The following is a 24315-nucleotide window of genomic DNA, read 5'->3' as shown; positions in this document are numbered from 1 at the left end:
TGCTCCAGCAAGTGCTGAGGTTTTGGCCCTGTGCTGGGAGGCAACTTGAGGGTCTGTGGATAGAGGAGGGGAAGATTTAATTGAGTTTTTATGACCATGTTTGAGCTGCTTAGTGAGAGAAGGCTTGAGTTAATGACAGGCATGTTTTCCAAAGATCCTCTGCATGTGTGTTTAGGTAAAATAAACACTGCTAAATAAGCTGTGCCACCACTCTGGGCACTAATAAGCCTCCTGTCTGATACCAGAAGAATACAAATAAATAGTGCCTTTGACTGTTTTGATTGATAGACTTGCTGGGCCTTTGACCAAGCAATTGCATCTCAAATGCACTTCTTCAGGAGCTAAAACATGAATGTTAGTTAAAAAAAAGCAACACAACAAAAACAACCTGTAGGGTGTCCCAGAGGCTGATGATTGACTTCAGCTTTTATTAATTCATCTGCAGTGCATTTGCTGGAGCTTTTATGGTGTAATTGAGGTTAAGAGGTTGGAATCTGTGGTAAACAAAGGAATGGCATATGGGCAGTCTGAAATTGTGTATGTTTAAGTAAGAGCATTCCTTCTGGTCACTTGTTTTCATTGGGCAGTTACTCCTGACTCAAAACTTTTTTTAAAAAAAAAGTAAAGGTGTAAACATGCATTGCTAGCAAGTTAATGATTCATTATGTTTTATCACATCCTAACATACCTCTAAAGAGGAGAAGGTTGAGCTGATCTTGTGTTTGACCTCCCCCTTCAGATTAAGGACGTTTTTTTCTTTAACCCCTTACCTGTCGTGGGAGGGTCCACAAGCTCATTTGTTTTGAATCATAAGAAGAAAAACACCTTCTCTTCTGCCTTTCTCACTCCCCTGTTCCGAGGGTCCATGGCTGTTCTCTTAAAATTCAAATGGAAAAAGCAGGTGTGGGGAAAAACTCTCCAGAAACTTTTTATTGTAGAGGCTACGGGGAAGTGGGAGTCAGTTTCTTCAGCTGTCCAAAGAAATCTGTATGCCTGTGTTTGTGTTTTATGGTAACTTTTTTGTCCTACTTTCAGTTCTGTTTTGAGCCCCATGAGTGTCTTCACTGGCTGTGATATCCCTTCTGAGAGGGAACGTGTACTGGCCAGTGCAGCCGTTTGACAATTAAGATAAGTTCATACTTGAGGTCTTTATGCTGTTGATAAAGTTTATGGCATGAATTACATCAGCTGGCAATAATAGTGGTGACCTGTTGCCCTCAAGTCATTCTGTAGACATCTGTAATTTATATACAGCTGTTAATAGTGTGTAGTCCAGACCCGAAGAGAGCACGTGAGTATAATTATTTCAATGAGAGAAGATAAATCAGAATTTTTCTCTTAATATTTCAGTTAATAGCAGCTTTCACGTGTCCCATAAAGTCAAATGTCTTTTTCTCGCTTGCTTTAGTTTAGAGCAATCTTTTAAAAACTCCTAGGTCCTGTTAAAATAAATATTTGTTCTGAAAAAACACTTTAATAACTCCCTTGTCTGCATTTTTTGTGTACTTCTGTCTTATAAGGAATGCTCTACATAGCTTGAATCAAAAATTGCCTTGTTAAGAAGCATTGTATATGCTGGCTCTGGGAAGGCGGTGCATGGAACAGCTTCTGTATTTGCAAGAGGACACTCCTGGATCTATCTTGTATTTGTTTTAAAAAATAATTTTAAAAAAAATTGGTGCTTGATTATAGAATTGAGAGGGATAAATCCAAGTTCTATTTGCTGTACTCTACATTATTGTTTGCTTTTCCCATCTCCCATACAAGAATTTGATTCTGCCATAATTTTCTCCTGAACTAGGACAAACATGATTTTAAACAAAAAACAATGCTTTTTAAACTTATTTGTAGTGCACAGGCACACAAGTACATGCATATATGTGTATGTGTATACAGGCAGGTATAAGCAGGCATAACATTGGCCTGCTTGCCTGCTGCTTGTGATCCCTCATGTTTTATGCATTGTGGAAGGTGAAGGAAAAGCCCATGGCTCCCTTTACAGCCTGTCCCCTGAAGGTGGCTGGGCTGTGGGTGGTGGGAGAGGGTGGCACTGCCAGAACCAGTGCAGACCCCAGCATTGGGCTGCCCTTGCTGGGGTCTGCGCCTGTCCCCAGGTGTGTGGGGACTTTGGGGACAGGCATCAGCCAGCAGCACCTCTGTTGCTGTGCTGCAGGTGAGTGCTCAGGTGTTGCTGGTGGAAGGGAGTCAACCTGTTTGTTCAGGGCAGTTGGGGGTTGACTTACATCAAAACTTGTACAGGATGACCCCATGGCTGGTGTCTTGCTGGTTTGGGTCTCTGCTGGCATTGATACCTAACCCATCCTCAAGGAGCCTCTCCCCTTCCTGATGTATTCATCAGGTGCCACATACTTCCTGACAGGAGTGCTGAGAGCATTGGAGAGGAGAGGGCTATACATAAAATGGTACAAGTTGCTGAGGAAACTGTCTAACCTAGCTGTAAAGTCAAGATGATGTTGGCTTCTCTGCATTTGGCTGCAAAGAAAACATCTCTTATTTCTGTTAATATCTGAACTTCAGCTGTAAGGTGCTTGTGCAGCCTGTGCTCAGTGCTTGAGAGGAGGGCAGTGCTTACCTCACAAAAGGTGTTATACAGTGGCTCAGCCTTTTGGGTTTGTGTTCCACCTCCTCCTTTGAGTTGATGTGTAGAGGATTTCAGGCAGTGGTTTCTCAGGGAGTAGGGATGGAGTGAGGGGAGAGGACAGCACGGATTAACGCCTTTGCACTGGCATGTGCTTGTTGACAGCCCATTGAACCCTCTGCTTTGGGAGTGAGCGAGGTGCCTGGCTGAAGGATGGGCGCTCCCCCATGTCACGGGTGTTTTCAGGCAACGGCCCAAGGTGCCACCTGCCTTATCGCTTACACGAGTCTGGAAACCTTGAGGCTGGTTTGTTATTCCACGGAGACCTCATAGCTTTATGGCACTCTCATGGGACTTTTGAGCTGTTTAAAAGGTTGACGCTGCCTGGTTTGTGCTGTGGTGCTGGTGGAAACTTGACTGGCCCTGGAAAATGGATGACTGTTCGGAGTGGTTTTGTTTTTAAACATCTCATCACATGCGTGCTGTGAACTGCTCCCAGTTCCAACAGAAGCACAGCTCTGATGCTCTCGCCTTTTCAGCAGGTACCTGGGATGAAGGGAGCCTGACGCCTGTCTGGAGAGGAGACCCCAGCCCCTGTGGAGCTGCCCACCATGAGCAGGACACTTCTGGCAGGCAGGATGCAGCCAGAGATCCGGAGCGTCTGCGTCTTCCTGCCCACCCGCGAGCAGCTCAGCCTGGCCGTCGGGGTGAGTGGCTGGGAGGTCGCTGCATCGCGGCCACGGTTCAGATTTGTTAGCTCCTATTGTTCTCCCAAAAGCCTGGTGCTGGTCTGCTGACCAAAAGGCTATTAGCCAGCTTAGGGTAATTGGTGCTCCATTTTCTAAGTGGGCAGCTTCAACTCATTCGCAGTTTGTTAGAAGTCAGGGCTGTGTTTGTAGGGTGGGGATCTCCTCTGCTCTCTTTCTGTTGTTATTTACATTTTATTATTTCTGAATGGTTTTGCTGCTTGTAATAATCCAACATTTTTTAAAAATTGAACTTGAAATACCTTGATTACTTAGCAAGTGTACTCAACATATGAGTTTACTCTTGTAAAGAGTCCAGCTATTCCTGGTTTTGACAGCCTGCAGATCCCTTCAAAGAGTCCAAGGCAAATAGCCATTGAGGGTGGGTTTTCTTCCTTCCTCTTGAGTATTCATACACACAAAAAATCGAGGCAAGTCGCTTCATTTCTTTGATTGCTGCCTCGAATGTCTCAAAGTGTGCATGAGTGACAGCAGGGCCAGCTCAGCTGGCAGCCCAGGGTGGCAGGGTGTCTGCACAGCACGGTGCCTCTTTGTGCAATGCCGGCTGCTCCTTGAACTTGTGAGAAACTGAGCTGACAAGAGGCACTTGGTGTTCAGAGGACCAGCGAGTTTCAAAGATAAGTGCTGTCTTGTGAGCGTGTGCGTGCACTCGTGTGGGCTGGGGAGATTTGGCTTTGTTTTGGGTAGGTTTTTTTCTCCTGCTTTGGGATGGAGGGGCGAAGACAGTTGAGGTGAACTGTTATTTTAAGTACTTGATTGAAACTGTGGCTTTTGAAACTATGCGTGCTAATCTTCAAAATCCATGTCGGAATTTTCCTACCTGCTGTGTGTAAGTGTAGCATCCTTAACTGAAACAGCCTCAAGGGTTGGATGGAATAAAGCTTTAACAGAAAAATCTGGGACACTCTGCTTCTAGGTTACTGGTTCAAACCCAGCCCATCCACTGCCCCAGAAGGCTTCTGCAATCTGCTGGCTTTTGTGCAAGGCAGAAAACGATGATTTAATTAAGTTCTTGGCAGCAGGTGTATGGGCCTGGGTAATGGTCTGTTGCAGCTGACCCTAAATCTCACCTTCTTACAGCTCTTATCAGGGAGGCTGAAGATGGGAGATAGCAGAGCTGCTGGCCATGGGGAAGGTGCAGGAGGGCAGTGCACCAGCCAGGGCTGACACTGTCACTGCTACTCACTCTGCCTGTGTCTAAATGGAGCACACAGCTGTTTCTTCACCATTGGGTCATGCTCCGGTAAATCACAAAAACCTGCAGTTTATCATAAAATAAATTTGGGGTGAGAAAGACTCTTAGGATCGAGTCCAGCTGTAAACATGACACTGCCAAGTCCACCACTAAACCAGGTTCCTAAATGCTACATCCACATGTCTTTTTTAATGCCTCTAAAATATTTAATAAGCATAAGAAATAGTCTTTTGCATTGAGTGCTGACAGGAACAGAGGAAAAGTGCTGTGTCCCTTCCTGTTCCCTTGTCCTGTCCCAGCCTGTTGCTCCTCCAAAAAGCTGGGATGCCTTGTGCATCACTAGGGTGTCCTGCAGAGGAATCCCCCACAGCACCCCTTTGTATTCCTTTTAAAGACATTCGCCCTTGTAATTTCTGATACCCCTTGCTTTTGTGTCTGGGAAATTGGGAAAGTATGTACTTGGAGATGCCTGTGTGTGAAAGGGAATAGCTGCCTGGGCCAAAACATGAGACCTCAACACATGGTTGTGTCCTAATTGCATAGAGAGTGAAACATGACCTGTTACAGCTGGGCAAGTGACCAGAAACAGCTTTTCATTTGGCTTCGGACTTTACCACAACACTCATTCAAAACAGCAACAAAAATTAAGATTTCACAGCTGGAGAGATCTTTCTTTTTTAAAGAAACATCAAGGCAATTTTCTAGTGATGTTGGTAGAACCCAAATGTAATTAGCACAACCACAGATGATACTTTGGGCATTTATTAGAATAATAATGCCACTACTAAAGATTTCCAAAGCCTTTTAACCTCTTCAGTGTGGAATGCAAATGCTAAACAAGCTTGCAGCTCATTGAGGTAGGTAGGAATGGTTATCTTTCCAGCAGAATAAATTATAGATCCTTCCCATGATAAGCCCAGTGTTTATGCAGGTAAGTCCTCCCTCTCCCCTCCCATATAAATTCCACCCTTCCAGATAAGAGTTTACCTATATGTGTTTTATGTGGTCACATACAGATTGAAGCTTGTTCTTTAAAATGTATTTCTTACACCATTCAGAGATAGTGCTGTTGAAGAGGGAAGAGCAGGAGCCATTTTAAATTCTCTTCACCTACAATCAAGTATCTCTTAATTAGCTTCGATGTCTGTCTTCCTTAATGTACAGTGAATCTGGGGGGATGGTAAGCAGTAAAACTGCTTTCTTGGGACCAACTGTGGATGTGAGGAGAAGCAGAGCTGTGAGGGGAACTAGGGGATGCTGCAGCTCACCAGCTGCTCTGAGGAGGGCAAGGCAAAGTGGGAGAAACTTTTGGAGTGGAGGAAGTCTAGTGAGGTCCTGTGGGTTGGTGAATGGCAAGCATAGGTCTGAAGTCTTTCAGTTGTTCTGTGAACAGGAGAGCCAATGTTTCAAAACATACATATCAAGAAAAATAGATATAGACAACTAATACACGTGAATATCTGTACACAGAATGACCTTGGAGTAGCAGTTACCATCTGTAAACTTGCACTTGATTTCACTTTGGACTAAATTTCACGTGTAAAGAAGCCCCGAGCCCGACATGGGGCAAATCTGAGTATCAATGGAAGGAATGAGTCATAACATTTCTGAGATCAATCTTGGCACAGGAACCATATGCATAGGGAGGAAAGTCCAAAGATGAAAAATGCAAAGGGAAGTATTGGTTGCTTTGGGCAGAGGGGAAAGTAGGAGGGAGTTGCAAATGTAATTGGTATTGCATAGCCTTTAAGACTAGGAGCAGAACTTGATACAGAAGGGAAGTGCCAAGAGGAGAATGGACAAGGTACTAGTAACATACCTGTTGTGCAAGAACTCTGCCTAAATCACAGTTTAGAGCTGTGTGCCACAAAACTGTCACTTGAAGTACTCAGTTCCCTAGAATTAAGTATCTTAAAGCAGGTTTTTCTTCCCTTAGGTATGAAAGCTTGCCACTTAGAAAATTCATCTCATTGTGTAGCCTTTACAGAGAGTCCTGTACTGCCAGTGACTCTTGTATGCCCATAACCATTCTGGCTAGAGGTAGGTCGCATCTTTCTTAGCAAATCCTTCCCAGGTAAGAGAACATGCTCAGAACTTGCTTCTTTGGCAAAGGAGATTGCTCTATGCCCAACTTTCCCTTCCAAGTGTGTGTTCTGGGTGTCTGACCAAACACTGCATCTAGGTGTGAGACTGAAAGGGTGCAGTCTCACATGGAGACTCATAATTATAAGACCCAGATGTGGTTTTGGGTCTTATCAGAACTGTGCACTACCTCCTCCCTCCTCAAAGCTTACACGTGTTTGCATTGGTGTAGTGCAGACTTCAAAGCTCCTGATAAAGCAGTAGTGAGTGTCTGGCTACTGATGCCTTGTCAAGTAGAAGAAAATGAGTACTTAAATGACCTCCTGTTTCCCATTGTCCATGTCTAGTGACATGGTACAGCCTGGGGCAAGGAGGTGAGTGCAAGCCAGTTTCTGGGGTGTGTGGCATACCTACACTAAAAAAGCTTTAAAATTAGGATGTTGATTGGTTTGTAGGAGAGTTAAACAGTCGACTTCTGCCCTGTCCTCTCTGTTGCTCGGTAGGTAGCACTGCATTGTACCCCTGCAGGCAGCTGCTCCTGGCACTGCTAATCTGCATGGTCCAGCAGTGGAGTAATGAAATTCCAAGGTCTTGGCCCATTTTGCAGCTGCAGCTGGCTGTACCATGGCCTGAGCTGAGGTTGTCTGTGTCAGTGCTGTTCTGTTCCCCCCATCTGCTCTTTCTCTGGACTCCTTCCCCCGTGCCTCTGTGGGCTGGGAGGTTTCTGTATTTGCCTGTGCTTTGTCTGTCAGTACTCCTGGCATAGTTCAGTGGGACAGGGGGAAATGAGGCTGTGGATGGGGAGATGTTTAGTGGGGGAATCTTCGTATCATAGTACACATCCAGGTCTGCACATGCAGTTAACCAGAACCATGCTCCTTCTGGGGCAGTCTGTGCATTACAGGAGGCAGGGATATCAGAAAGTCTCAGTGTGCAGGGAAACAGGCAAGGTCTTACAGGCCTTTGGCTGCACCTGCCAAAGATAAAGATGTTAATGGCTGTGTGACTAGAAGTCAGCAGGAGACAGAACAAGCTCTTCTGTGTGGGGTACAGAAGAATGACATCTCTAACCTATGAGCTACTCAGTCTTGTGCTTGTTTGGGTACTTTTGTTCCTGGTTCTCCTGAATGAAAACTTTTGGGTTCAGTTTTTTTTTTTTCCTTTTCTCAAAAAAAAAAAATTGCAAGGAAGCAGTATTTTCATTTCTGTAAATATTAATGATTATTATTCTATGATAACAGCAATAGTACTGAAAACAAAGGATGTTCTCTGGTGTGGTTGTGTTTGGGTATTTTACTTTGGTATCCAAAAATGTATTGGCCTGCAACTCTTCTTTAAAACTCTTCTTTAGAAGAGTTGCTCCATCCAGGTGCGTGAGCCATCTGTAATGTTGGATTGGTTGTGTCTTTCAGGTCAAAGCCACTGGACAGGAGCTCTTTCAGCAAGTTTGTGATTTAGTGAAGATTAAAGAGCCTCACTTCTTTGGCCTCAGCATTGTTAAAAGTAAGCAAACTCAATGCACGAGCAAGTGACTTGGCAAACATCCACAGACCCGCTTGTGTATTTACAGTGTGTGCATATATACACAGTGGCTGTGCCTGCAGGGGGAATTTGATTGTAATAAGGTCGCAAAGTATGTAGATTATGCAGAGCCTTCCCAGAGTTCTTTTGATCTTTGGTATGTGGGCAGACAAATTGAGTAAAGGGGGGGCTTTTGTTCTCCACCTTTGTTCTGGGATTCCATGTCTTTGTGGGGCTTTCTTTCTCTCCTGTAGTGGGAGTTGTTATTCAACATATTTGTTACTATATTCAAAAGTATAGGTATTGAACAGGAGGTGGATTTTAAAAGGATTTTGGGGCTGAAAGTGTTACTTATCTTCTGAAGTCACGTGTGAAGAATGTGGCGCTGGGGAGGAAACTCAAATGATTGTAAGGGACTGAATGCATGTGTGGGACACATTGGGTTTTGAAATATCACATGGGAAATACAAAACTTCTAGTCCATGAGGTAAAATCCAGTTTGCTTGGTCCTATGGCTTAGTATTGGCCAGGAAATGGTGTTAAGATGATGCCTTAAAGAAGCAAATTGATATGAGAGATCACATTTCTGGTATGGTGTAAACATTGACATTCCCTCCCACACCCCAACTCTTAGTAATTAGAAATGGATCTGTTGCCTTGTTTATCTTGCCTCCCCATATTTCCAAAAGCACTGAAAGACTTGTCTCTCCTTCAAAAACTGTTATTTACTACTGCAATTCTAGATACTCAATTGAAATTATAGTAGTCCTATAGAAGCCCTTCTAAATAAGGTTTCTTTTGTCTCTTTATAAATATGTAGGATAAAATAAGGTATTTTTTCTAAGTTTGTCTCATTTCCTTTATGCTCTCATTCTGTAAGAACTGCTTTGTTTGAGTGCAGCGTTCAGTCTGAGAGGAGCATAAGCTTTTTATCTCCATAAGGTTTGTAGAGTCTCCAAAAGCTTCCTTAAACCTAATACACCTGTGCTTTAAACCAGCATAGTTTTTTTAATGTGAGGAGACCTGAATGCTCTTAACTTTTTTCACAAATCATCTCTGTTTCTGAGGTCTCCCATTTGCGACATTTTTTAACACCGGGTTTTGCCTATTCCACTTGCAGGACATCTTCGCTGAAATTGGAACCCTTGTCCTCTCCTGTAAGACAGGGCAATGTAATTCCTATTTTCTTTGAATTCTTCTTTTTTTTCCCTGTCTCTTTCACTTTTTTCCCCCCTTCACATGTTTTTTATTTCATATTTTCCATACTCTGCTTTTGCCTTTCCTCACGCCTTTTCTGTGAAGCAGTTTCCTTCACCCTATCAAGCACAGGGCTTCTGGTCCCAGAATACCCAGTAGTGGCAGATATCTTTCAGCCTGTTGGAAATACATTGTAACCACTGCATACCAAAGAGCATAATAAAGCTGTTCTGACTAGACTTTAGAGTATATTGTCCACAGCTTTAAGTGGAAACAAGTCTTCTCACTTCATGAAAGTATCCTTCCTTTTTCTAGCAGCTCTTTCGTCCAGAAAGTGGTTAAAAAATTAAGGAAAAGAGTTACAGGAGTCCAGTAACCTGAATTAACATCTCTTTTTTGTTTGTTTTGGGGGCTGATTATTTGCTTTCCTGGAAAGAAATACTTTTTCTGTTCCACAGCTTGGTTTCTCTCCACCTTGTTTTGGTCAGCAGACTGTTATCATCTCCCTTGCTGCCCAAGCGGAGGTCTTGTCTCTATAGCAAATGTAGCACTGAGTGTGGCATTAAAGGAAGTAGCCTTTAAGGTATTGCCTGCTTCACAACAAGCTCTCATCTCAAAAAAGGGAAGTGTTCAGGTCAGGTAGTGGGGGGGCCTGGGTAAGTGTTGCATTCCCAGGTTGCCTTGTGGGTGCTGAAGTCGACTGCCTTGGCTGAGTACCAAGTCAGTGTACATCCCAGAGAGGCTGTGAATGGGGGAAGCCTGGGCCTGGTCCTTCAGGAAAGGCTGAGCTAGGTGTCCAAAAAATGGAAAGGAGGCATCTACATTTTTGAACAAGGTAATCCTCTCCTTCATCATGCTTTCACCTCTGTGCTGCAGCTTCAAAAAGACATTTTTTTAAAAAACAGCTGCCCTGTTTTAGTAATTATATCTTTCCCAGTTTCTTAATGTGTATTTATTTTTGGTGGTCTGATACTGCCACATGCAAAACAAGGTATTCTAATCCACCTGCATCCATTACTTTGCTGCTAATTTGTCAACAAAACCCTGACTGTCAGCAGTAGCAAGAGAATGAAAATTAAAGGATTTCTTCAGAACTGTAGCCAATCACACTGCGTGGATTATCTGGATTAGGAGCCCATTTGACCTGCAGACGTTGTACAGATACACTAATGCTCAGTTGGTTTCATACTAAGTATGTGGGGGGGGAGGGGAGAGGTTGGGGTCCTTAATCATAAACAGAAGTTTAACCCCTAAATGTGGCGGAAAGGGAAACAGCACCACAAAGCACCATGCAAGCTGCAAACCATTAATGTTGTAAGATCTAAGCTGTAGGTCTTGGAGCGTGTTTCCCAGCATTTGATACCTAAATATGTTGCCTTCTCTTCTGGCTGTTGTAGATGCTGAGGGCAAGCTTCAGGATTAAGGGTAACAGTTATATTGTCAAGATAGCATTTTTGATCCCTTCTGCTCTTGAACTGTTTTTTTATTCTCAAGAGGAAAACTGCTTCAACCCAATATATCTGGGAAGAAAAAAAACTTGTGTCTATAAGAAGTTGATCACTTTGAAAATTAAGTTCAGGAATGTGCATTAATGGGAGGTCCTGCAAACCTTGGGACATGTTGCTCTTCTAGTTTTGTCATGGATCATCAGGCAGGCTATACCTTGTGTGCTCCTGCTGCCGAAGTGCTTGGTTTTTAATTTTTTTTCTTTTTTAACTTGTAGTTTGCTCAGTGAAAGATCCTGCGACCCTGCCAGGTTCAATCTGGTCCCATAGGCTTCAGCAGCTGTGTCTTATATGGCAAATCCTCCTGTGGGGTCAACCTTATCTAGTGCCCTGCGGGAGGTTTCCCTCTTGTTACCAGAAAGTGTGTGCAGTGACACATTCAGTCTTCTAAAACAAAACTGAATGTCAGCAGACAAAGAACAGCCAGGCTTCCTTTGTTGTTATAACCCAGATCCCTTCGATCCTGAGTTTTGGGCCATGCCTTTCTAGGAGCAAACCTTGCTTGACCTAAGCAGATGGAAGCCTTCAATTGGGAAGGAGCAAGACTGCAGCTCCTATACCCTGCCACTGTCTCTGTGTCCTCTTATGAATTTGTCAGGCTGGCTTTCTTATGAAACCAAATTCCTTTGCTTCAGCTCCCCTGCCTCAAGCATAACACTCTGTTTTTTAAAGCTATGGCTGTTCATCTTGCCAGGCCCATGCTTCCCAGCACATGCTTACCAAGGAGCTCAGTGATTAACTGCCAAAACCACTCTGCCTCCAGTTAACTCTTCTGCATCTGTGTATCCTCCAGTACTGAAGTTCGTGGACAGAATATCTAACAGGTTATTTTTATATTACATGAGTATGTGTTATAACAAAGGGTCTTTTAGGGACAAATAACAAAAGTTCTCTGAAATACCTTATGATGATTTCTACACACCAGTCCTTTCTCACTATCCATGCTTCTTGCCTGTCCTCTCTTAAATCTGCTTGCATAATTGAATCTTCTTTAGGAATTTCTCCTAAATTCTAACCTAAGGTACAGCTCTATTGCACTTACTTTGGTACCTCAGAAGAGTTAAATGCAATACAAGAAAAACATGCAGAAATGTACCACCTAGAGGGAGTTGCAGGGGTTCAGATGTCCAGAGAGTATAAAGTACTCCTTGAAAGGACCTACATGGTCTCTTCCTATGAAGGCAATTTTTTGCCTGTACCTGCTGTCAGTTGTTTCTCCTTTGGTATCAGTACAACATCCAGCCAAGTGCTCTCCTGCCTGAGAATTGCAAAGAGTTTGTTTGCCCCGGGATGAGCAGTGCTGGAAATGGCTCTGCAGCTTTTCTTGTGCAGAAGAATCCCCTGTGACACTGCTGAAGTCTGAAGATCTCTGCTTGGGCATGCCTTGTTGCTAAATGTAAGATGCCAACGTAAAATTCTGGCAGTTCCTATCCATTACCAGGAATGACTGAACCTTTAGCTCAGTGTTCAGACCTTGATAGTTCCTAACACCACAAGATCTCAGGCTTCTTGATACTGTCTCTTTTCATACTACCTTCTATAGCCTTGTGTCCATCCCAGGCAAAGTGACCTCAGCCAGGACCTCCCTTGCTATACTCCCAGCCTGGGTTGTGATTCTTCCCTTCACTTAGGATACATGTACTTTCCAGCTAAAGCTAAAAACACAAGGTTTTCCTGAACCAAGTTCTTTTAGACCCTTTAGTAAACATATCAACCACTTATCAGAAAGTGGACAATATTTCTTTCTATTGGCTTGAAAGATAACACCAGGAGCATTTCGAAGCTATGCAGAGGTGGTGGGAGCAGGTGCCATGTGGGTAGTGATTTTCCAAATCACTAATGCTTGGAAGCTTGGGGAGATGCACATGCAAAAGGGGGTGTGTATCCAGCTCTTCTTCTATAAACAAAAAATCCATGCTGGTGTTCAGGTTATGTGAGGGCTGCAGCATGTGTTGTGAAGTATATTTTAGTGTGGGGTTTTGTTGTGTTTTGGTTTTTTTAAGCTTCAGCTCTCCCCTAACCCTAGCATCCCTCTGTCCTGCTCTCTTTCCTGTTGCACCTCAGGGGGCATAGTGGTGTTGCCACAAAGCTTCTTGAAACATCTGGAAAAAGTTAAGCGCAATAGCCATGGGTAATTTTTTCCCTTCTCTTTTAGGCAGAAAATGCTTGCTATGTGGAAATTTGGCTTTGCACTAATTCATATTTTATTTGAGTCCTATTCTTCTGGACTGTCTAGTTGCATTGCTAAAATATACACGACTCAGCCAAATTTGTTAATGGGATCTTCCTGGCTGCCTGTGGGGCTAAGCACTGACTCTTGGTAGGAGACCTTTGTGGAATTTGTTGGTGCTCCTAGCCCACAATGGGCACAGGAGGAGAACAGGTTTTTGGGCATCACCATTACTTAGCTTTTATGCAGAGAACTTATTTTTCATAAAAAATTGGATGAGGAGGAACTGGTTAATGCAAAATAATGGCCTTTAGGTTAACAATGACTCGGAATGATTTGACCCTGTATTACAGCCTTAATTTTCCATTCCCATTTTTCCTGCAGTGTAAATAATGCCTATTGTAAGTCTGCATCACTCACTCGAACTGTGTCACTTTTTTCTAACTGGGGACCAGGCACATTATTTTTTTGCAACAATGCGTGTCCTATATTTTTAAAAATACATAACATGTGCTGAGCTAATTTTGCAGTGTAGAAGTGTTTTACATTTCTGGTAACTGCTTGTTTTGAGATGTGATTTTTACAGCATAAACTTTCAATCTCATTTGAGAATTCTGAAAGGTGAAACTGGGAGAAATGTGTACATTTCTTTACTGCAAAGGAGCTGGCTGTCCAGATGCATTTCTTGGGATTGCAGTGCAGTGCACTGGTGAGTTGTGCCAGGTCTGGTATCTGTACATACGTACATAGGGGAACTTTTCAAGAGAAGCTGATCTATTTGTAAGATCACCTGCAGTGCTGAGATGAGATTCATGAACTCAGCGTCAGTAGCTGCAGGTGGACGGGAGTGTATTTTTATGTGTGCACGCTTCTCAGTCAGCTTCTTGTTACCTTTCACTTGTCCTTCAGATGAGGCCAGTGAAGCAATGACAGTTTGTACCTGCTGAGTATCCAGCCCTGTTTGGATCCACAGATCAAATTTATTCTTCCCTGGAAAGGGGGCCATCTGTGCATTTCTATATTGTCCTTTACAGCACTGCTCAGAGGTGCTGCAATTTGGAGCCCTCATATCTGTTAGAGATGCTTATTTCCAAATAGCATCTGGCAAAAGATCTCTTAGGGTTTCATCACTAATCCAGTGTGAGGTAAAAAAAAAACCAAAGCCATCCACAAAGCAGTAGGGCTGTGGAGGGAAATACCTCTTTGTTTTTGTAGATGGAGGCTTACATTGCAGGTTGACATTCCAGCCATATTAACTTAATTAAGGCAGGGATGCAGTGCTGCATTCTGGCACGGGAGGGAGGATGCTGAGCTGGGCTGGGGAGGACCCCAAGAAGAGATGTACATTGGGGTGTCCTCCTGTAGCCTGGCTTATTCTTGTGGTTTATGTGTATCTCCCAGTAGGCCTGATAATAACCTGGAATCCTCAGGCGTGACATCTGTGCCCTCACAAAATCATCTCTAACCTAATTAACGTGACAGCTAAAGAGGGGCTCTGGGGTGTGGGTAACAAATTGCTTTACTGTGGTGTAACTGCTCTGTCACACTTTTCCCTTTCTGACATACTATTCAGGGGTGATGGGATGGTTTGGGCTATGTCACTGTGCTTGCTATTGCAATTCTTCTCCTGATTGGGGAATAAATAATGTGTTTCTCTAAATGCCTCTGGGCATGGGATCATTGTTGAAGTAGAAAGGAAAACTGACCCTTCAACTTGTTATAGCCACTTAACAAGGTGCCAGCTGAAGACTACAGTGCTGGCAGAGCTGATACAGGCTTTACCCATCACTGCTGTGCCATCAGGACCAGCCCTGTGCTGTGTGGGGAGCCCATAGTGGAGGGCAGGCCCTGCTGCAGGACTGTGAAAGCCCAGGGAGGGACTGGGTGGTGTGCTCATGTTATCCCACTCCAGTCGCTTGCTGTGCATTGATTCCCTAAATGAGCTTTTACTTACTTTTTAATAAAAGCTTTATGGAGTGATGCTTACCAGCTTGGCAGCTGATTAGGGACAGAGACAAGCCTAACATGAACAAACCCTTCTCTCGCTCACTGACTAGGACTTCTATCAGCCTCTTCCAAGCAGTGCTATCTGATCTTAATGGACCTAGAGAAGGAAGGGCTGGAGCCAGTGTAGCCCCTAGCCACCCTATCTTAGACAGAAGTGAAGAGGCAGGTACAAGATGTGATGATAAAAACTCCTCCTTGTCAAAACAGCAAAAATAACTTCCATATCATTCTGTGTGCTACAGCACTTAAATTGGCCACCACAGACACTTTCAGAAATTCTATACAGCCACTTTGAAGGTGCAGTTAAATATTGGTTTGTCTCTCTATGTGATATGTCAAGTAATGTGATAAACAGAAGTGTAGGTATATTAAAAGTACAGCTGCAAGCACTACAATGCAGGAAAGAGCATGGAGACAGAAACAGGACTTTTTTGGGTGTTGTCCTTTTTGTATCCAGTGTTAGTGCTATTTTACAGGAGATTTCCTAGTAGGATGATGTGTGGGCCAGTTCTGGATACACCAGATGTGGTTTCTTTAACTTGAGGCGGGAGCTGAAGGAGGTGGCAATAGGAGGTTGTTTTGCTTGCTTGTTTTTTGAAAGCTAGCAAAGAAAGTATTTGTTGTATCTGCCCCTGTAAGGATCTGCAATGCTTTGGAAGGGCTGTGAGGTAGTTCAGAGCCCCCTTCAACACCTACCATAACACTGGCCATGCCAGGCCTGCATCTGCCATAATACAGACATGAGTGCAGGCTCTCATTTGGAAATCTGGGCTGGTCTTAAGGGGCAGGAGTTCGTTTTGTGAAGTGTTCTTTTTTCTTTTTTTTCCCTCCCCTTTTTACTCCTGTTCCTTTCATGTTTAAGGAGCAAGCTCTTCATCTTGGCACTTGTGTCACCTGTCAAAACACTGTCCTAAGCAAGATCAAAGTGTAGAGAGACTGGTCAGGTGAATGTGCTCAGCTGGCATTGCTATTGCAACCTGAAACACCTGTCAGGTCTTGTCTTTTATTTTTTTCTTAAGAGACTTGAAGACTCAGGGAAAAAATCTTTCACTGTCTGAGTTGTTTGTATTCGATAATTGGTAAGCAGTGTTATGAAACATCAGCTTTGAAAGCAGCACAAACCTCTTTCAAGATGATGTGCCATTCAGGCTGTGTCTTGTTCACTCTCACTAGGGTGGAGGGTGAGTCCTGGTCCTTTAGTGTTTTGAGGCAGGCCAGGTTTCCCTTCCTTTCATTCATCTTTTCTCTATATGAAAGAAGTTGGGTGTGAGCAGGATGCACCAGACTTTGTGAGAAAGGCGTTTGTGTTTGGTCCTCTCATTTCTCACCCTTTCAGAAGATCCCCTTCACATGCAGAAGATGAAACCTGTCAAGTACCCAGCTCTCTTTACTTTTGCCATGTTGGACCATGGTGCTACATGATGGCAGAATACAAGCTTGGGTAGGGCTTGCTTGTTTAATAATAATAATAAAAAACTGAATCTGGTAAGCTGACAGTACAATTAGCTGGGTAAGATGATGTTTCCCTTTTTTGTAAATGGCGTCTTGATTATAAAGCAGGAATTCTGCATTTCTGGCTAAGATGTTTGGGAACCTTTAGCTCAGGATCTCTTGAAGGAGTGAATGACCTTCCTTCCATGCTGTCTGGAGTAGCACATGTACTTAAGAGTACTTTTTTTTTCCCCTGCCCTGTCTATTTCCTGGTCAGCAAATGTATCGCTTGGAAATAACTTGTAGAGTAACCTAAATGTTTAATGACTAAACATTTCCAATTATTTTATGTTGAATTCCTTTTTTCTTATCTTTCAGATAATGAATATGTTTTTATAGACCTGGAGCAGAAGCTCAGCAAATACTTTTCCAAGGAATGGAAGAAAGACACCACCAAAGTAAGAGAGGTGTTTAACTTTGGAAGCTGCTACTTTTTTATTGGACTGCACAGTGAAATGAAAACTCGTAAACTAAGGTCCACAAAGCATTTTTTGAAGATGGTCTGCAGAATACGTTTCAGTAGTAGGATGCAGTGACTTTTGCATAGTTGTACAATTAGTTAAACCAGCCCCTTATGCAACTTTAGCTGAGCCATAGTAACCACATGGTTGCTGCTTGGCTGCTGCAGAAGTGGAGAAGGTCAGTTGGTCAGTTTTCATTTGAATTTAGTCTGGAGACCTCATTTTGATCCTTAGGCAAAAAAGCCTAAAATAACCTTTTGTGACTTGAATCTGGTACGCAGGAAATGACTGGAGCTGTGACTCTTCCCAGAGTATGTACAAAAGGACACTGGAGGGAGAGGAAGAATATTTTGTTTGAGACGAGTCCTAGCTCTTTAAGGCTAGCTAGCCCTGATAAGGGAGGGAAAAACTACATGAAATAAGGACAAGCTTATGTAACTGTTTAATACTTTTCATTCAGACATGATAATGCCTATTTGTGTGTGTCATTAATAGAGGAGCCATAGTCTAGAACAAAGTATAGCATGCAATTACTTTCAGATATCTTAATTGGGTCGTTGTAAAAGTTGTCAATTACTTTTTTCCCCCTTGCCTAAGCGTTTTCTTTTGCAGAATAGGCACACTTGCCATTTCTGCTGCTTACAGAAATTTGTAGATAACTAGTGAGGTTTGGACATCTCTCTTATCTCCAAGCATGTGCTCTGCTTTTCCCAAACAAGTGAGAGTTACTTCAGAAAGAGCCAGAGTCATGTGGAGGGGCTGTCTGTCCAGACAGTGAGAGATTCCCAAAGCAGGTGTTTGTGGTCACCTCAGGATGGGGTATGCTTTGAGGTCTCTGTGTGACTGGATTCTTGCTACACTATCCTGGTCAGGATAAGTGTTGAACCTCTGGTGTGATGTGAATCACAAAAGACTCAATGAGTTGCTATTGGCAGTACTACAGTCTGAGATGAGTTAGCCTATTGGACTGGGTTAGTTGACAAGAATTTACTTCCTATGAAGAGGTTTCAGGTGGAAAGCCCAATCCAGCTGATAAAATAGGGTGGTTATGAACAACTTCCAGAAATAAAATGGAGATGTTTGCATGGTGAAGAAGCTGTCTGCCTCAGATGTGGAGGGCATGTACCTTGTCCCAGTGAGATGGATCTGACCAGCAAAGCCTTGGAATTGCCTGTGGGAGCAAAGTTACCTGTGTGAACATGAAAGTGGCATAGTAGGAAAGATGAGAGAGTGAGCTAGTAAGATGTTCCTTTATTCTTTTTCCCTTTTTTCTTTTTTGTTCTGTTCAAACAAGCCTGTAAGTCGGAAAGATAGGCTGTAGCTAAAACAACAGGCCTCATGCTGGCTGTCTTCTAGCAGCACTCCTCAGTGTGAAGCAGACACCACCACTGCCTTTTGCTCTATGGCTGCAGGAACATGTGAATAACTAACTAAGAGCCCTGCCAAACAAAGGCCTGGAGCTGATACCAGGCTGGTGCTCCTGAGCCCCAGACAGTGAGTGCTGAACTTGGCAGTGTGTCTGTCCGTACTGGGGGATGTGGTGTGGTGCAGGGATGGATGGTTGCTCCTAGGAGTACCCTGGAAACATCACACTGGCACACTGCACTGCTGCCTCGCTTGGCGCTGTGAGGGAGGCTGGGTTAAACTTGCTGCACTCAGCACAAATGTGTTTGTGGTGCTGCCAGGTGCTGAGCCAGGTAATTTTGGGCCAGCCTGGGTGTCCCCAGGCTACTCTGGGACTCTTACACCAGCTCATCCCTCCTATCCAAAAATCTTCTGCTCTTCCTAGGAGATTTTGTCGTTCAACCTGTCTGATTGTTTGGTGATGCCTCATTGTCATGAGCCTCCAAGACAGTCAGACTCCCTCCTAAAACTTGCCAAGAACTAAGAGTAGAAAATGAAAAGCAGTATGGGGAGTAAATTTCAGAGGAGAGAACATTACCAGATAGGGTAACAGGAATTTTGGATACTGATCATAATTTAATTTGTCTTCTGTCTTTGCTCTAGGGGACAGAGAAATTCAGCCCTCCATTTGTTGCATTCTTTAGAGTACAATACTACGTAGAAAATGGAAGAGTAATAGGGTAAGTTCTCTTCTGTGGTAATTACTGTGTTTTGAATTATTCAGTGTGTTCTTAAAATGAAAGAAAAAGAATGTTTCTTTGTTAAGCTCATCTCTGTGAACTCATTGAAATAAGCTTTAAAAATCAGCTTGAATTTTTTTAAGACCTTCCTAGATGTCCTCACTTAGCTATGAATGTTTTCTGCCTGAATCATACTCCATATCCCTTGGAAAATTGTGACTGCTTTTCCATCTGTGTTGAAAATGCAGGTTGAATGATGACATTATCAAAACACTCTTTTGCTTGTGTCTTTTGGTTGTATGAAAGGCACTGGATGCATATACCAAAAATAGTTATTTATACTCCAAAGCACATGCTTTGGATCTATTTTTTGTATTTGAGCAGTGCTCTGTGCAGTCTTATCCTGGAAATGGACTTTCATACATGGACAAAACAAATTACTTCATAAGTTAGACTTTTTCATTTGTAGTCCATTCACATGGAATATGGGCTGCACTCAAAACAGCACCACCCTCACCCATGGTACAGAACAAAGGATGAGGTAGTTAAAAATGAACAACTGACAGAGTTAATTTACATCAACGCTTCTGGTGTGGCTCTGTCCCTGGGGGAAGCCAAGAGCTGGGATCATTTAGGTGGATTAAAATCTTTACCAAATTTTTGGCATTCGTTCTTGTCTTGAGCAAAGCTTGTGGTTTTCTATGTTTTCTCTCTCCATAGTCTTTTCACTTTTGGATACAGGGGACTCTTCCTTATGGAGTCTGTCTGGCTGATAAGTGTTTTTTGTTTCATTTTGCCTTTTTTATACAGAGAGAGATTACATACCATTCTGCCACTCCCAAGTTATGTACTCTACACCATCACAGGCATATTTCTCTTGCACTAGTAGTTTAACTGGAGAGGTTTGTAGAGCCATGCAAAGATAGTTATCTGGCCCCTTCAAACTATACTTGCACACTTTTACTACACAGTCTGCACACTGCAGTGTCCAGCACTTCATCTACATACACATGTCAGCAGCCTGCTTCCCATGATCTCTGAGGACAGGGGGTGTGTGGGTTATCAAGGCTATGCCATAATAATTCCTTATCAGACAATCCCTGTTTAGCAGCTTGAGGAAGAAGACAAAAACAAGCCCAGGGCTCCCATGTCTTTTGATCTACCTTGCAGGGAATTAGCTGTTAAGAACTATCATGAGCCTAAGGCAAGGTGAAACAAAAAGCAATGCCAAGTTTAGAGGGAAAAGGAGGACAGGTGTGCAAGAAACAGGACTGGGAGTCCAAGGGAGTTGACTCTCCTGGCTGCTACAGGCTTTCCAGGGAAACAGAAGTGCTTGACTGTAGTCAGTCTGCAAAACAGCTGTGATGTGATTTTTCTTTCATCTGCCTTCTGCCCTAACTTCTTAGATCTCATGCTCCTCAAGGTAGAAGCTACCATTTCTTGTGTTTGTACAACACTTAGTGGGAGAAGACCTTGATCTTGGTTTGGTGCTCCTTTTACACACAACTGTATCAGGGTGGCATTGGCACACATCAGACATGTCAAAGTTTAATCCCTCTTCTCAACAGGATGATGTTTTTGAGGGTCCTTGTCTGAACTTTGTTCTTGAAGTAAATTTGCCTTTGTCTTGCAGTGATAAGGTGGCACGGCAGCTCTACTACTGCCATCTCAAAGAGCAAGTGCTTATGTCTCATTGCAACCACAAAGAAGAAATCTACTTCTTGCTGGCTGCCTACAGCTTACAGGCAGACTTGGGCAACTACAGAGAGAAGGTCCATGCTGGCAAATATTTTGAACCTCAGGCTTATTTCCCACAATGGGTAAGTTTGGGGGGAACCTTTCTGTCAACAGATCATGCATGCAGCAGGAGCTATGCCAAGGTGGTACTTAACTGCAGCCATGCAACTTCCCCCTCTCCCACTGCAATGATCAGGCAGATGGGTAGAGTATCAGCCTGAAGGTCCCTCAGGAGATCTCTCTTGTCTTTCCACTGAATGCAGGTACATGTTCCTGGGCTCACTTGTCAGTGAGGTTGGTGGTACATCCTTCCTTGGTGATGGAATGTGTTGGTGTCACATGAATAAGTCTGACAGTGGAGATGTCTTTGTTTAATTCTTCTATGGCTTAAAAGGTTGTGTGTTTTCAGTGGTACATCAGCAAGATCTGCACAACTCAAGCTCTCCAGAAAACCTCAGGGCTGCAAAGCCAAGCCTATTTCCCTTTGTTCCCCTCTCTGTAATGCTTGCCTCAGGGATGGATAGATCCAAACCCTACGGGGTAATACTGCCGTACAGTCCCTCTGGTGCTTGCTTTGTCATTAATCTCTGCCTCAAGTGCAGTAAGAAGAAAGAGAACGCATTTGCGTGTTTGTTTATAAGCATGTGCATGTGACTTGTGCCCTTCAGGACTTACAACCAAGAATTGATTTAATTGTCAAATGAAGGCAAATTAGCTAAGACTTTGTTAGTTGGCTGCTTGTCCCAGGCAAGTTGCATCTCCCCTGTAAGATGGCACTGTCCTCTGCTTTGGGGAGAAGGTTCAGATCAGTGACAAGACTTGTCCTGAAGACCGACAGTCTCTTCTATGCACAAATCCTAGCCTGGCTGCCTTGCTGTGCAGCAGTGTGCCTTTCTCCCAGACAACAGGCCCTCATCCCATGCCATTCCTTGTTACGGGGTGCCTGTCAGGAGGTACCTAACAAAGGGCTGGAAATGGTGGGTCTTGTGTGCTGTTTCTGAGGCAGTTAAAGGGCTTATCACAGACTGTTGCTCACCTGCGCTGAGCCACAACCCCAAGCAAGTGTGTGGGTGATTTATTACATCATTACAAACAGCAAAATCTGGCAGGCATGGGGACGCTTCTCTCCCTGCCCTTGGGGAGATAGTGAGCAATCTCCTCCTCCAACAGAATCACTTCCTTCAATACGTGCTTCATATCATTTGGCCAAGGGCTGCCCCAAGTCTCGTGCCAGTGGGGAGAGGCACTGCTGCCCTGGGCTGAGCCACCCAGCTTTGAACTGTGGAGCTGGCACATCTCTTTCTGCTGACACTGCACAGCTGATGGCATCAATATTGTCCTCCACCAAGGCCAGCCTTCCTCGTGGGAGGGCAACCAATCTGGCAGGGCATGCAGAGGTGTTAGCAAACAGAGTCAGCAAGGGCTTTAATATTCACTGTAAGTGGGAACTGGGTGGTGATGGGGTCTGGTTGGTTTGAGCCAGGACAAATTGTTTCTGGCAGGATGTTCTCAGGTACCTGGTGCAATCTAGTTTTAAATGCTCCTGGTGGTGGGGGATGTTGGGAAGTGAATTCAGCCAATCATCCCTCTTACCTGTCACTGCCACTCATAGCCTGAAAGGAACCAGTTGAGTATGGGAGAGGGCTGAGCTGCCCAGTAGCCTTGTATGGAGAGGGCATGTGGGTAAACGTGGGAATTGGGCACTTGCAGGGCAGGAGCAAAAGGCCCAGGGCAGGTTTTTCCTACTGCTCAGTGAAGCCACGTGCCTGCCAGCCACTCCTAATAGATAAAAAAATACCTTGAGATAGTGTTATCCACCCTTTGAGAATGGAAATGCTAAATAAGCCGAATGTGTAGTTTCTGGTCTTAAAAGGAAAACCTAGTATTTCTGCCTCTTCAGAGATGTTGCTGCTGATTGTGCTGGCATGCAGAGGAGTATTTGTTATCTGCTCATAAACATTTATGGATGCCAAGAGTTAGGAAAACTAATTCCAATACTTAAAAGTGAAAAGAGCTGACACGACCTCTGTAGTCTTGGTCTGTTACAGTTTTGCCACTAGGATCTGTTTGGAGACATCAGTGTTATCTGGGCTGCTTTAAATGCTTATCCTCCAGGGAGGCAGAGGCAAACACAGACCAACATATCCTCCAGGGAGGCAGAGGCAAACACAGACCAACATCTTGAGGGAATATATGAACCTCCTCCACCTCCAGCCACTGCTTTGCTGTTGATCACAGCTGCCTCTCATGGGGATTGCTGAAGAGTTGCTGACCTGTTTGTTTTCTTTGCGGTTTAGATAATTGCAAAGAGGGGGAGCGACTACATCTTGAGACATGCCCCAGAGATGCACCGGGAACAGCAAGGGCTGAGCGCTAAGGAAGCGGTGCTGAAGTTCATTAAGGAGTCCTGCCTGCTGGAAGATGTGCCCGTCCACTTCTACAGGCTGCAGAAGGTTAAACAAAGAGCTTCTTATTTTGAGCTTCTCTCCCATCATTAATTGAGTGCACCATGGCATTTTTCTCTTTCTGTTTGTTTGAGGGACGGTTGCCTCTGATTCAGAGAGGCCAAACAAATCTAAAATGCTCAGCCAAATGAGGGCTGTCCCCACAAACAAATCCGTCGCCAGTATACAGATGTAGCTGGAATTTAGTTTTGTTCCTCAACCAAGAAACTGGCCACAGGAATGGCAAAACTTCATATTTGTTCCTGTCTGTCAGTAGAATTGCACCAGGGAAATCAGTGAAGCCTCTTTTTTTCCTGTTGTAGTTCATTGAAATTATGACAAGAGGTCAGCCAGCTTTCACACAAATGTCCTGTAACAACTGAAGGTGACACTGAGTCATTCCAACTTTCGTATCCCATTCCTTGTCCAGCCCTGCCAGAGTGTTTGGTGTTTTTTCAGCTATATGCTTTTCTTGGCAGTTTTGGATTCCTACACTGTTGCTTGTTAGACTCTTTACCCAAACCTGCTTAAACAGAAGATGCTTTCATTTTCATAAGCTGAGTGCTTAGATCTAGAAATCTAGTTTTCTGTTCCACTTAGGTGAGTGAAACCTGCCTGTGCAATTAGGAATGGCTTGGGTTTTTTTTTTCCAAATGGAGATACACTCCTCTGTCAGCCTCATAATTAAACTTCTTGGGTTTTTTTGCTCAGTGGCAATTATGTCTGAGAAGTATACATGTCGTTTGAACCTATCTAACAGCTCTAGTTACTGAAGAAACGTGCATTTTCTAGAGAAAATAAGTTTTGAGCAGTAGTCCAGGCTTAGTTGCTTGCAAACCAAAGATGCTTGCCTACCTTTCTTCTGTTCTTTGTTTTAATTCTTAATGCTGTTAGTGATGCAGTCATGAGAGAGTTAGTTACACTTGAATGCCATAAGAAGTCCAGCTGGCAGGACATGATACATTTTAAATCCAAAAGCATCAAGGCTGTGAAATTGGTTGCTCTTAATATTTAAATTCCTGGTCGACTTGGAATTTAGGCACCATGTACTCTTC

At 43.7% G+C, this 24315-nt stretch overlaps 1 protein-coding gene across 2 annotated transcripts in view; it reads left to right on the top strand.

Moving 5' to 3' along the window:
• The first annotated feature begins 3143 nt into the window (after positions 1-3143).
• The window catches only part of FRMD1 (FERM domain containing 1), a 30643-nt gene continuing 9471 nt past the window's right edge, over positions 3144-24315 (top strand). For both annotated transcript variants that reach the window (XM_031060920.1, XM_005416277.2), the window contains exons 1-6: positions 3144-3306; positions 8056-8146; positions 16853-16932; positions 19003-19079; positions 20713-20899; positions 23114-23269. In XM_031060920.1, coding sequence (XP_030916780.1) covers positions 3211-3306; positions 8056-8146; positions 16853-16932; positions 19003-19079; positions 20713-20899; positions 23114-23269 — 687 coding nt within the window. In that variant the 5' untranslated portion in view covers positions 3144-3210. The remainder of the gene's footprint in view (positions 3307-8055; positions 8147-16852; positions 16933-19002; positions 19080-20712; positions 20900-23113; positions 23270-24315) is intronic.

The sequence above is a fragment of the Geospiza fortis genome, unplaced genomic scaffold (genome assembly GCF_000277835.1).
Source record: "Geospiza fortis unplaced genomic scaffold, GeoFor_1.0 scaffold41, whole genome shotgun sequence".
NCBI lineage: Eukaryota > Metazoa > Chordata > Aves > Passeriformes > Thraupidae > Geospiza > Geospiza fortis.
This window is presented reverse-complemented; position numbering and strand designations above follow the sequence as displayed.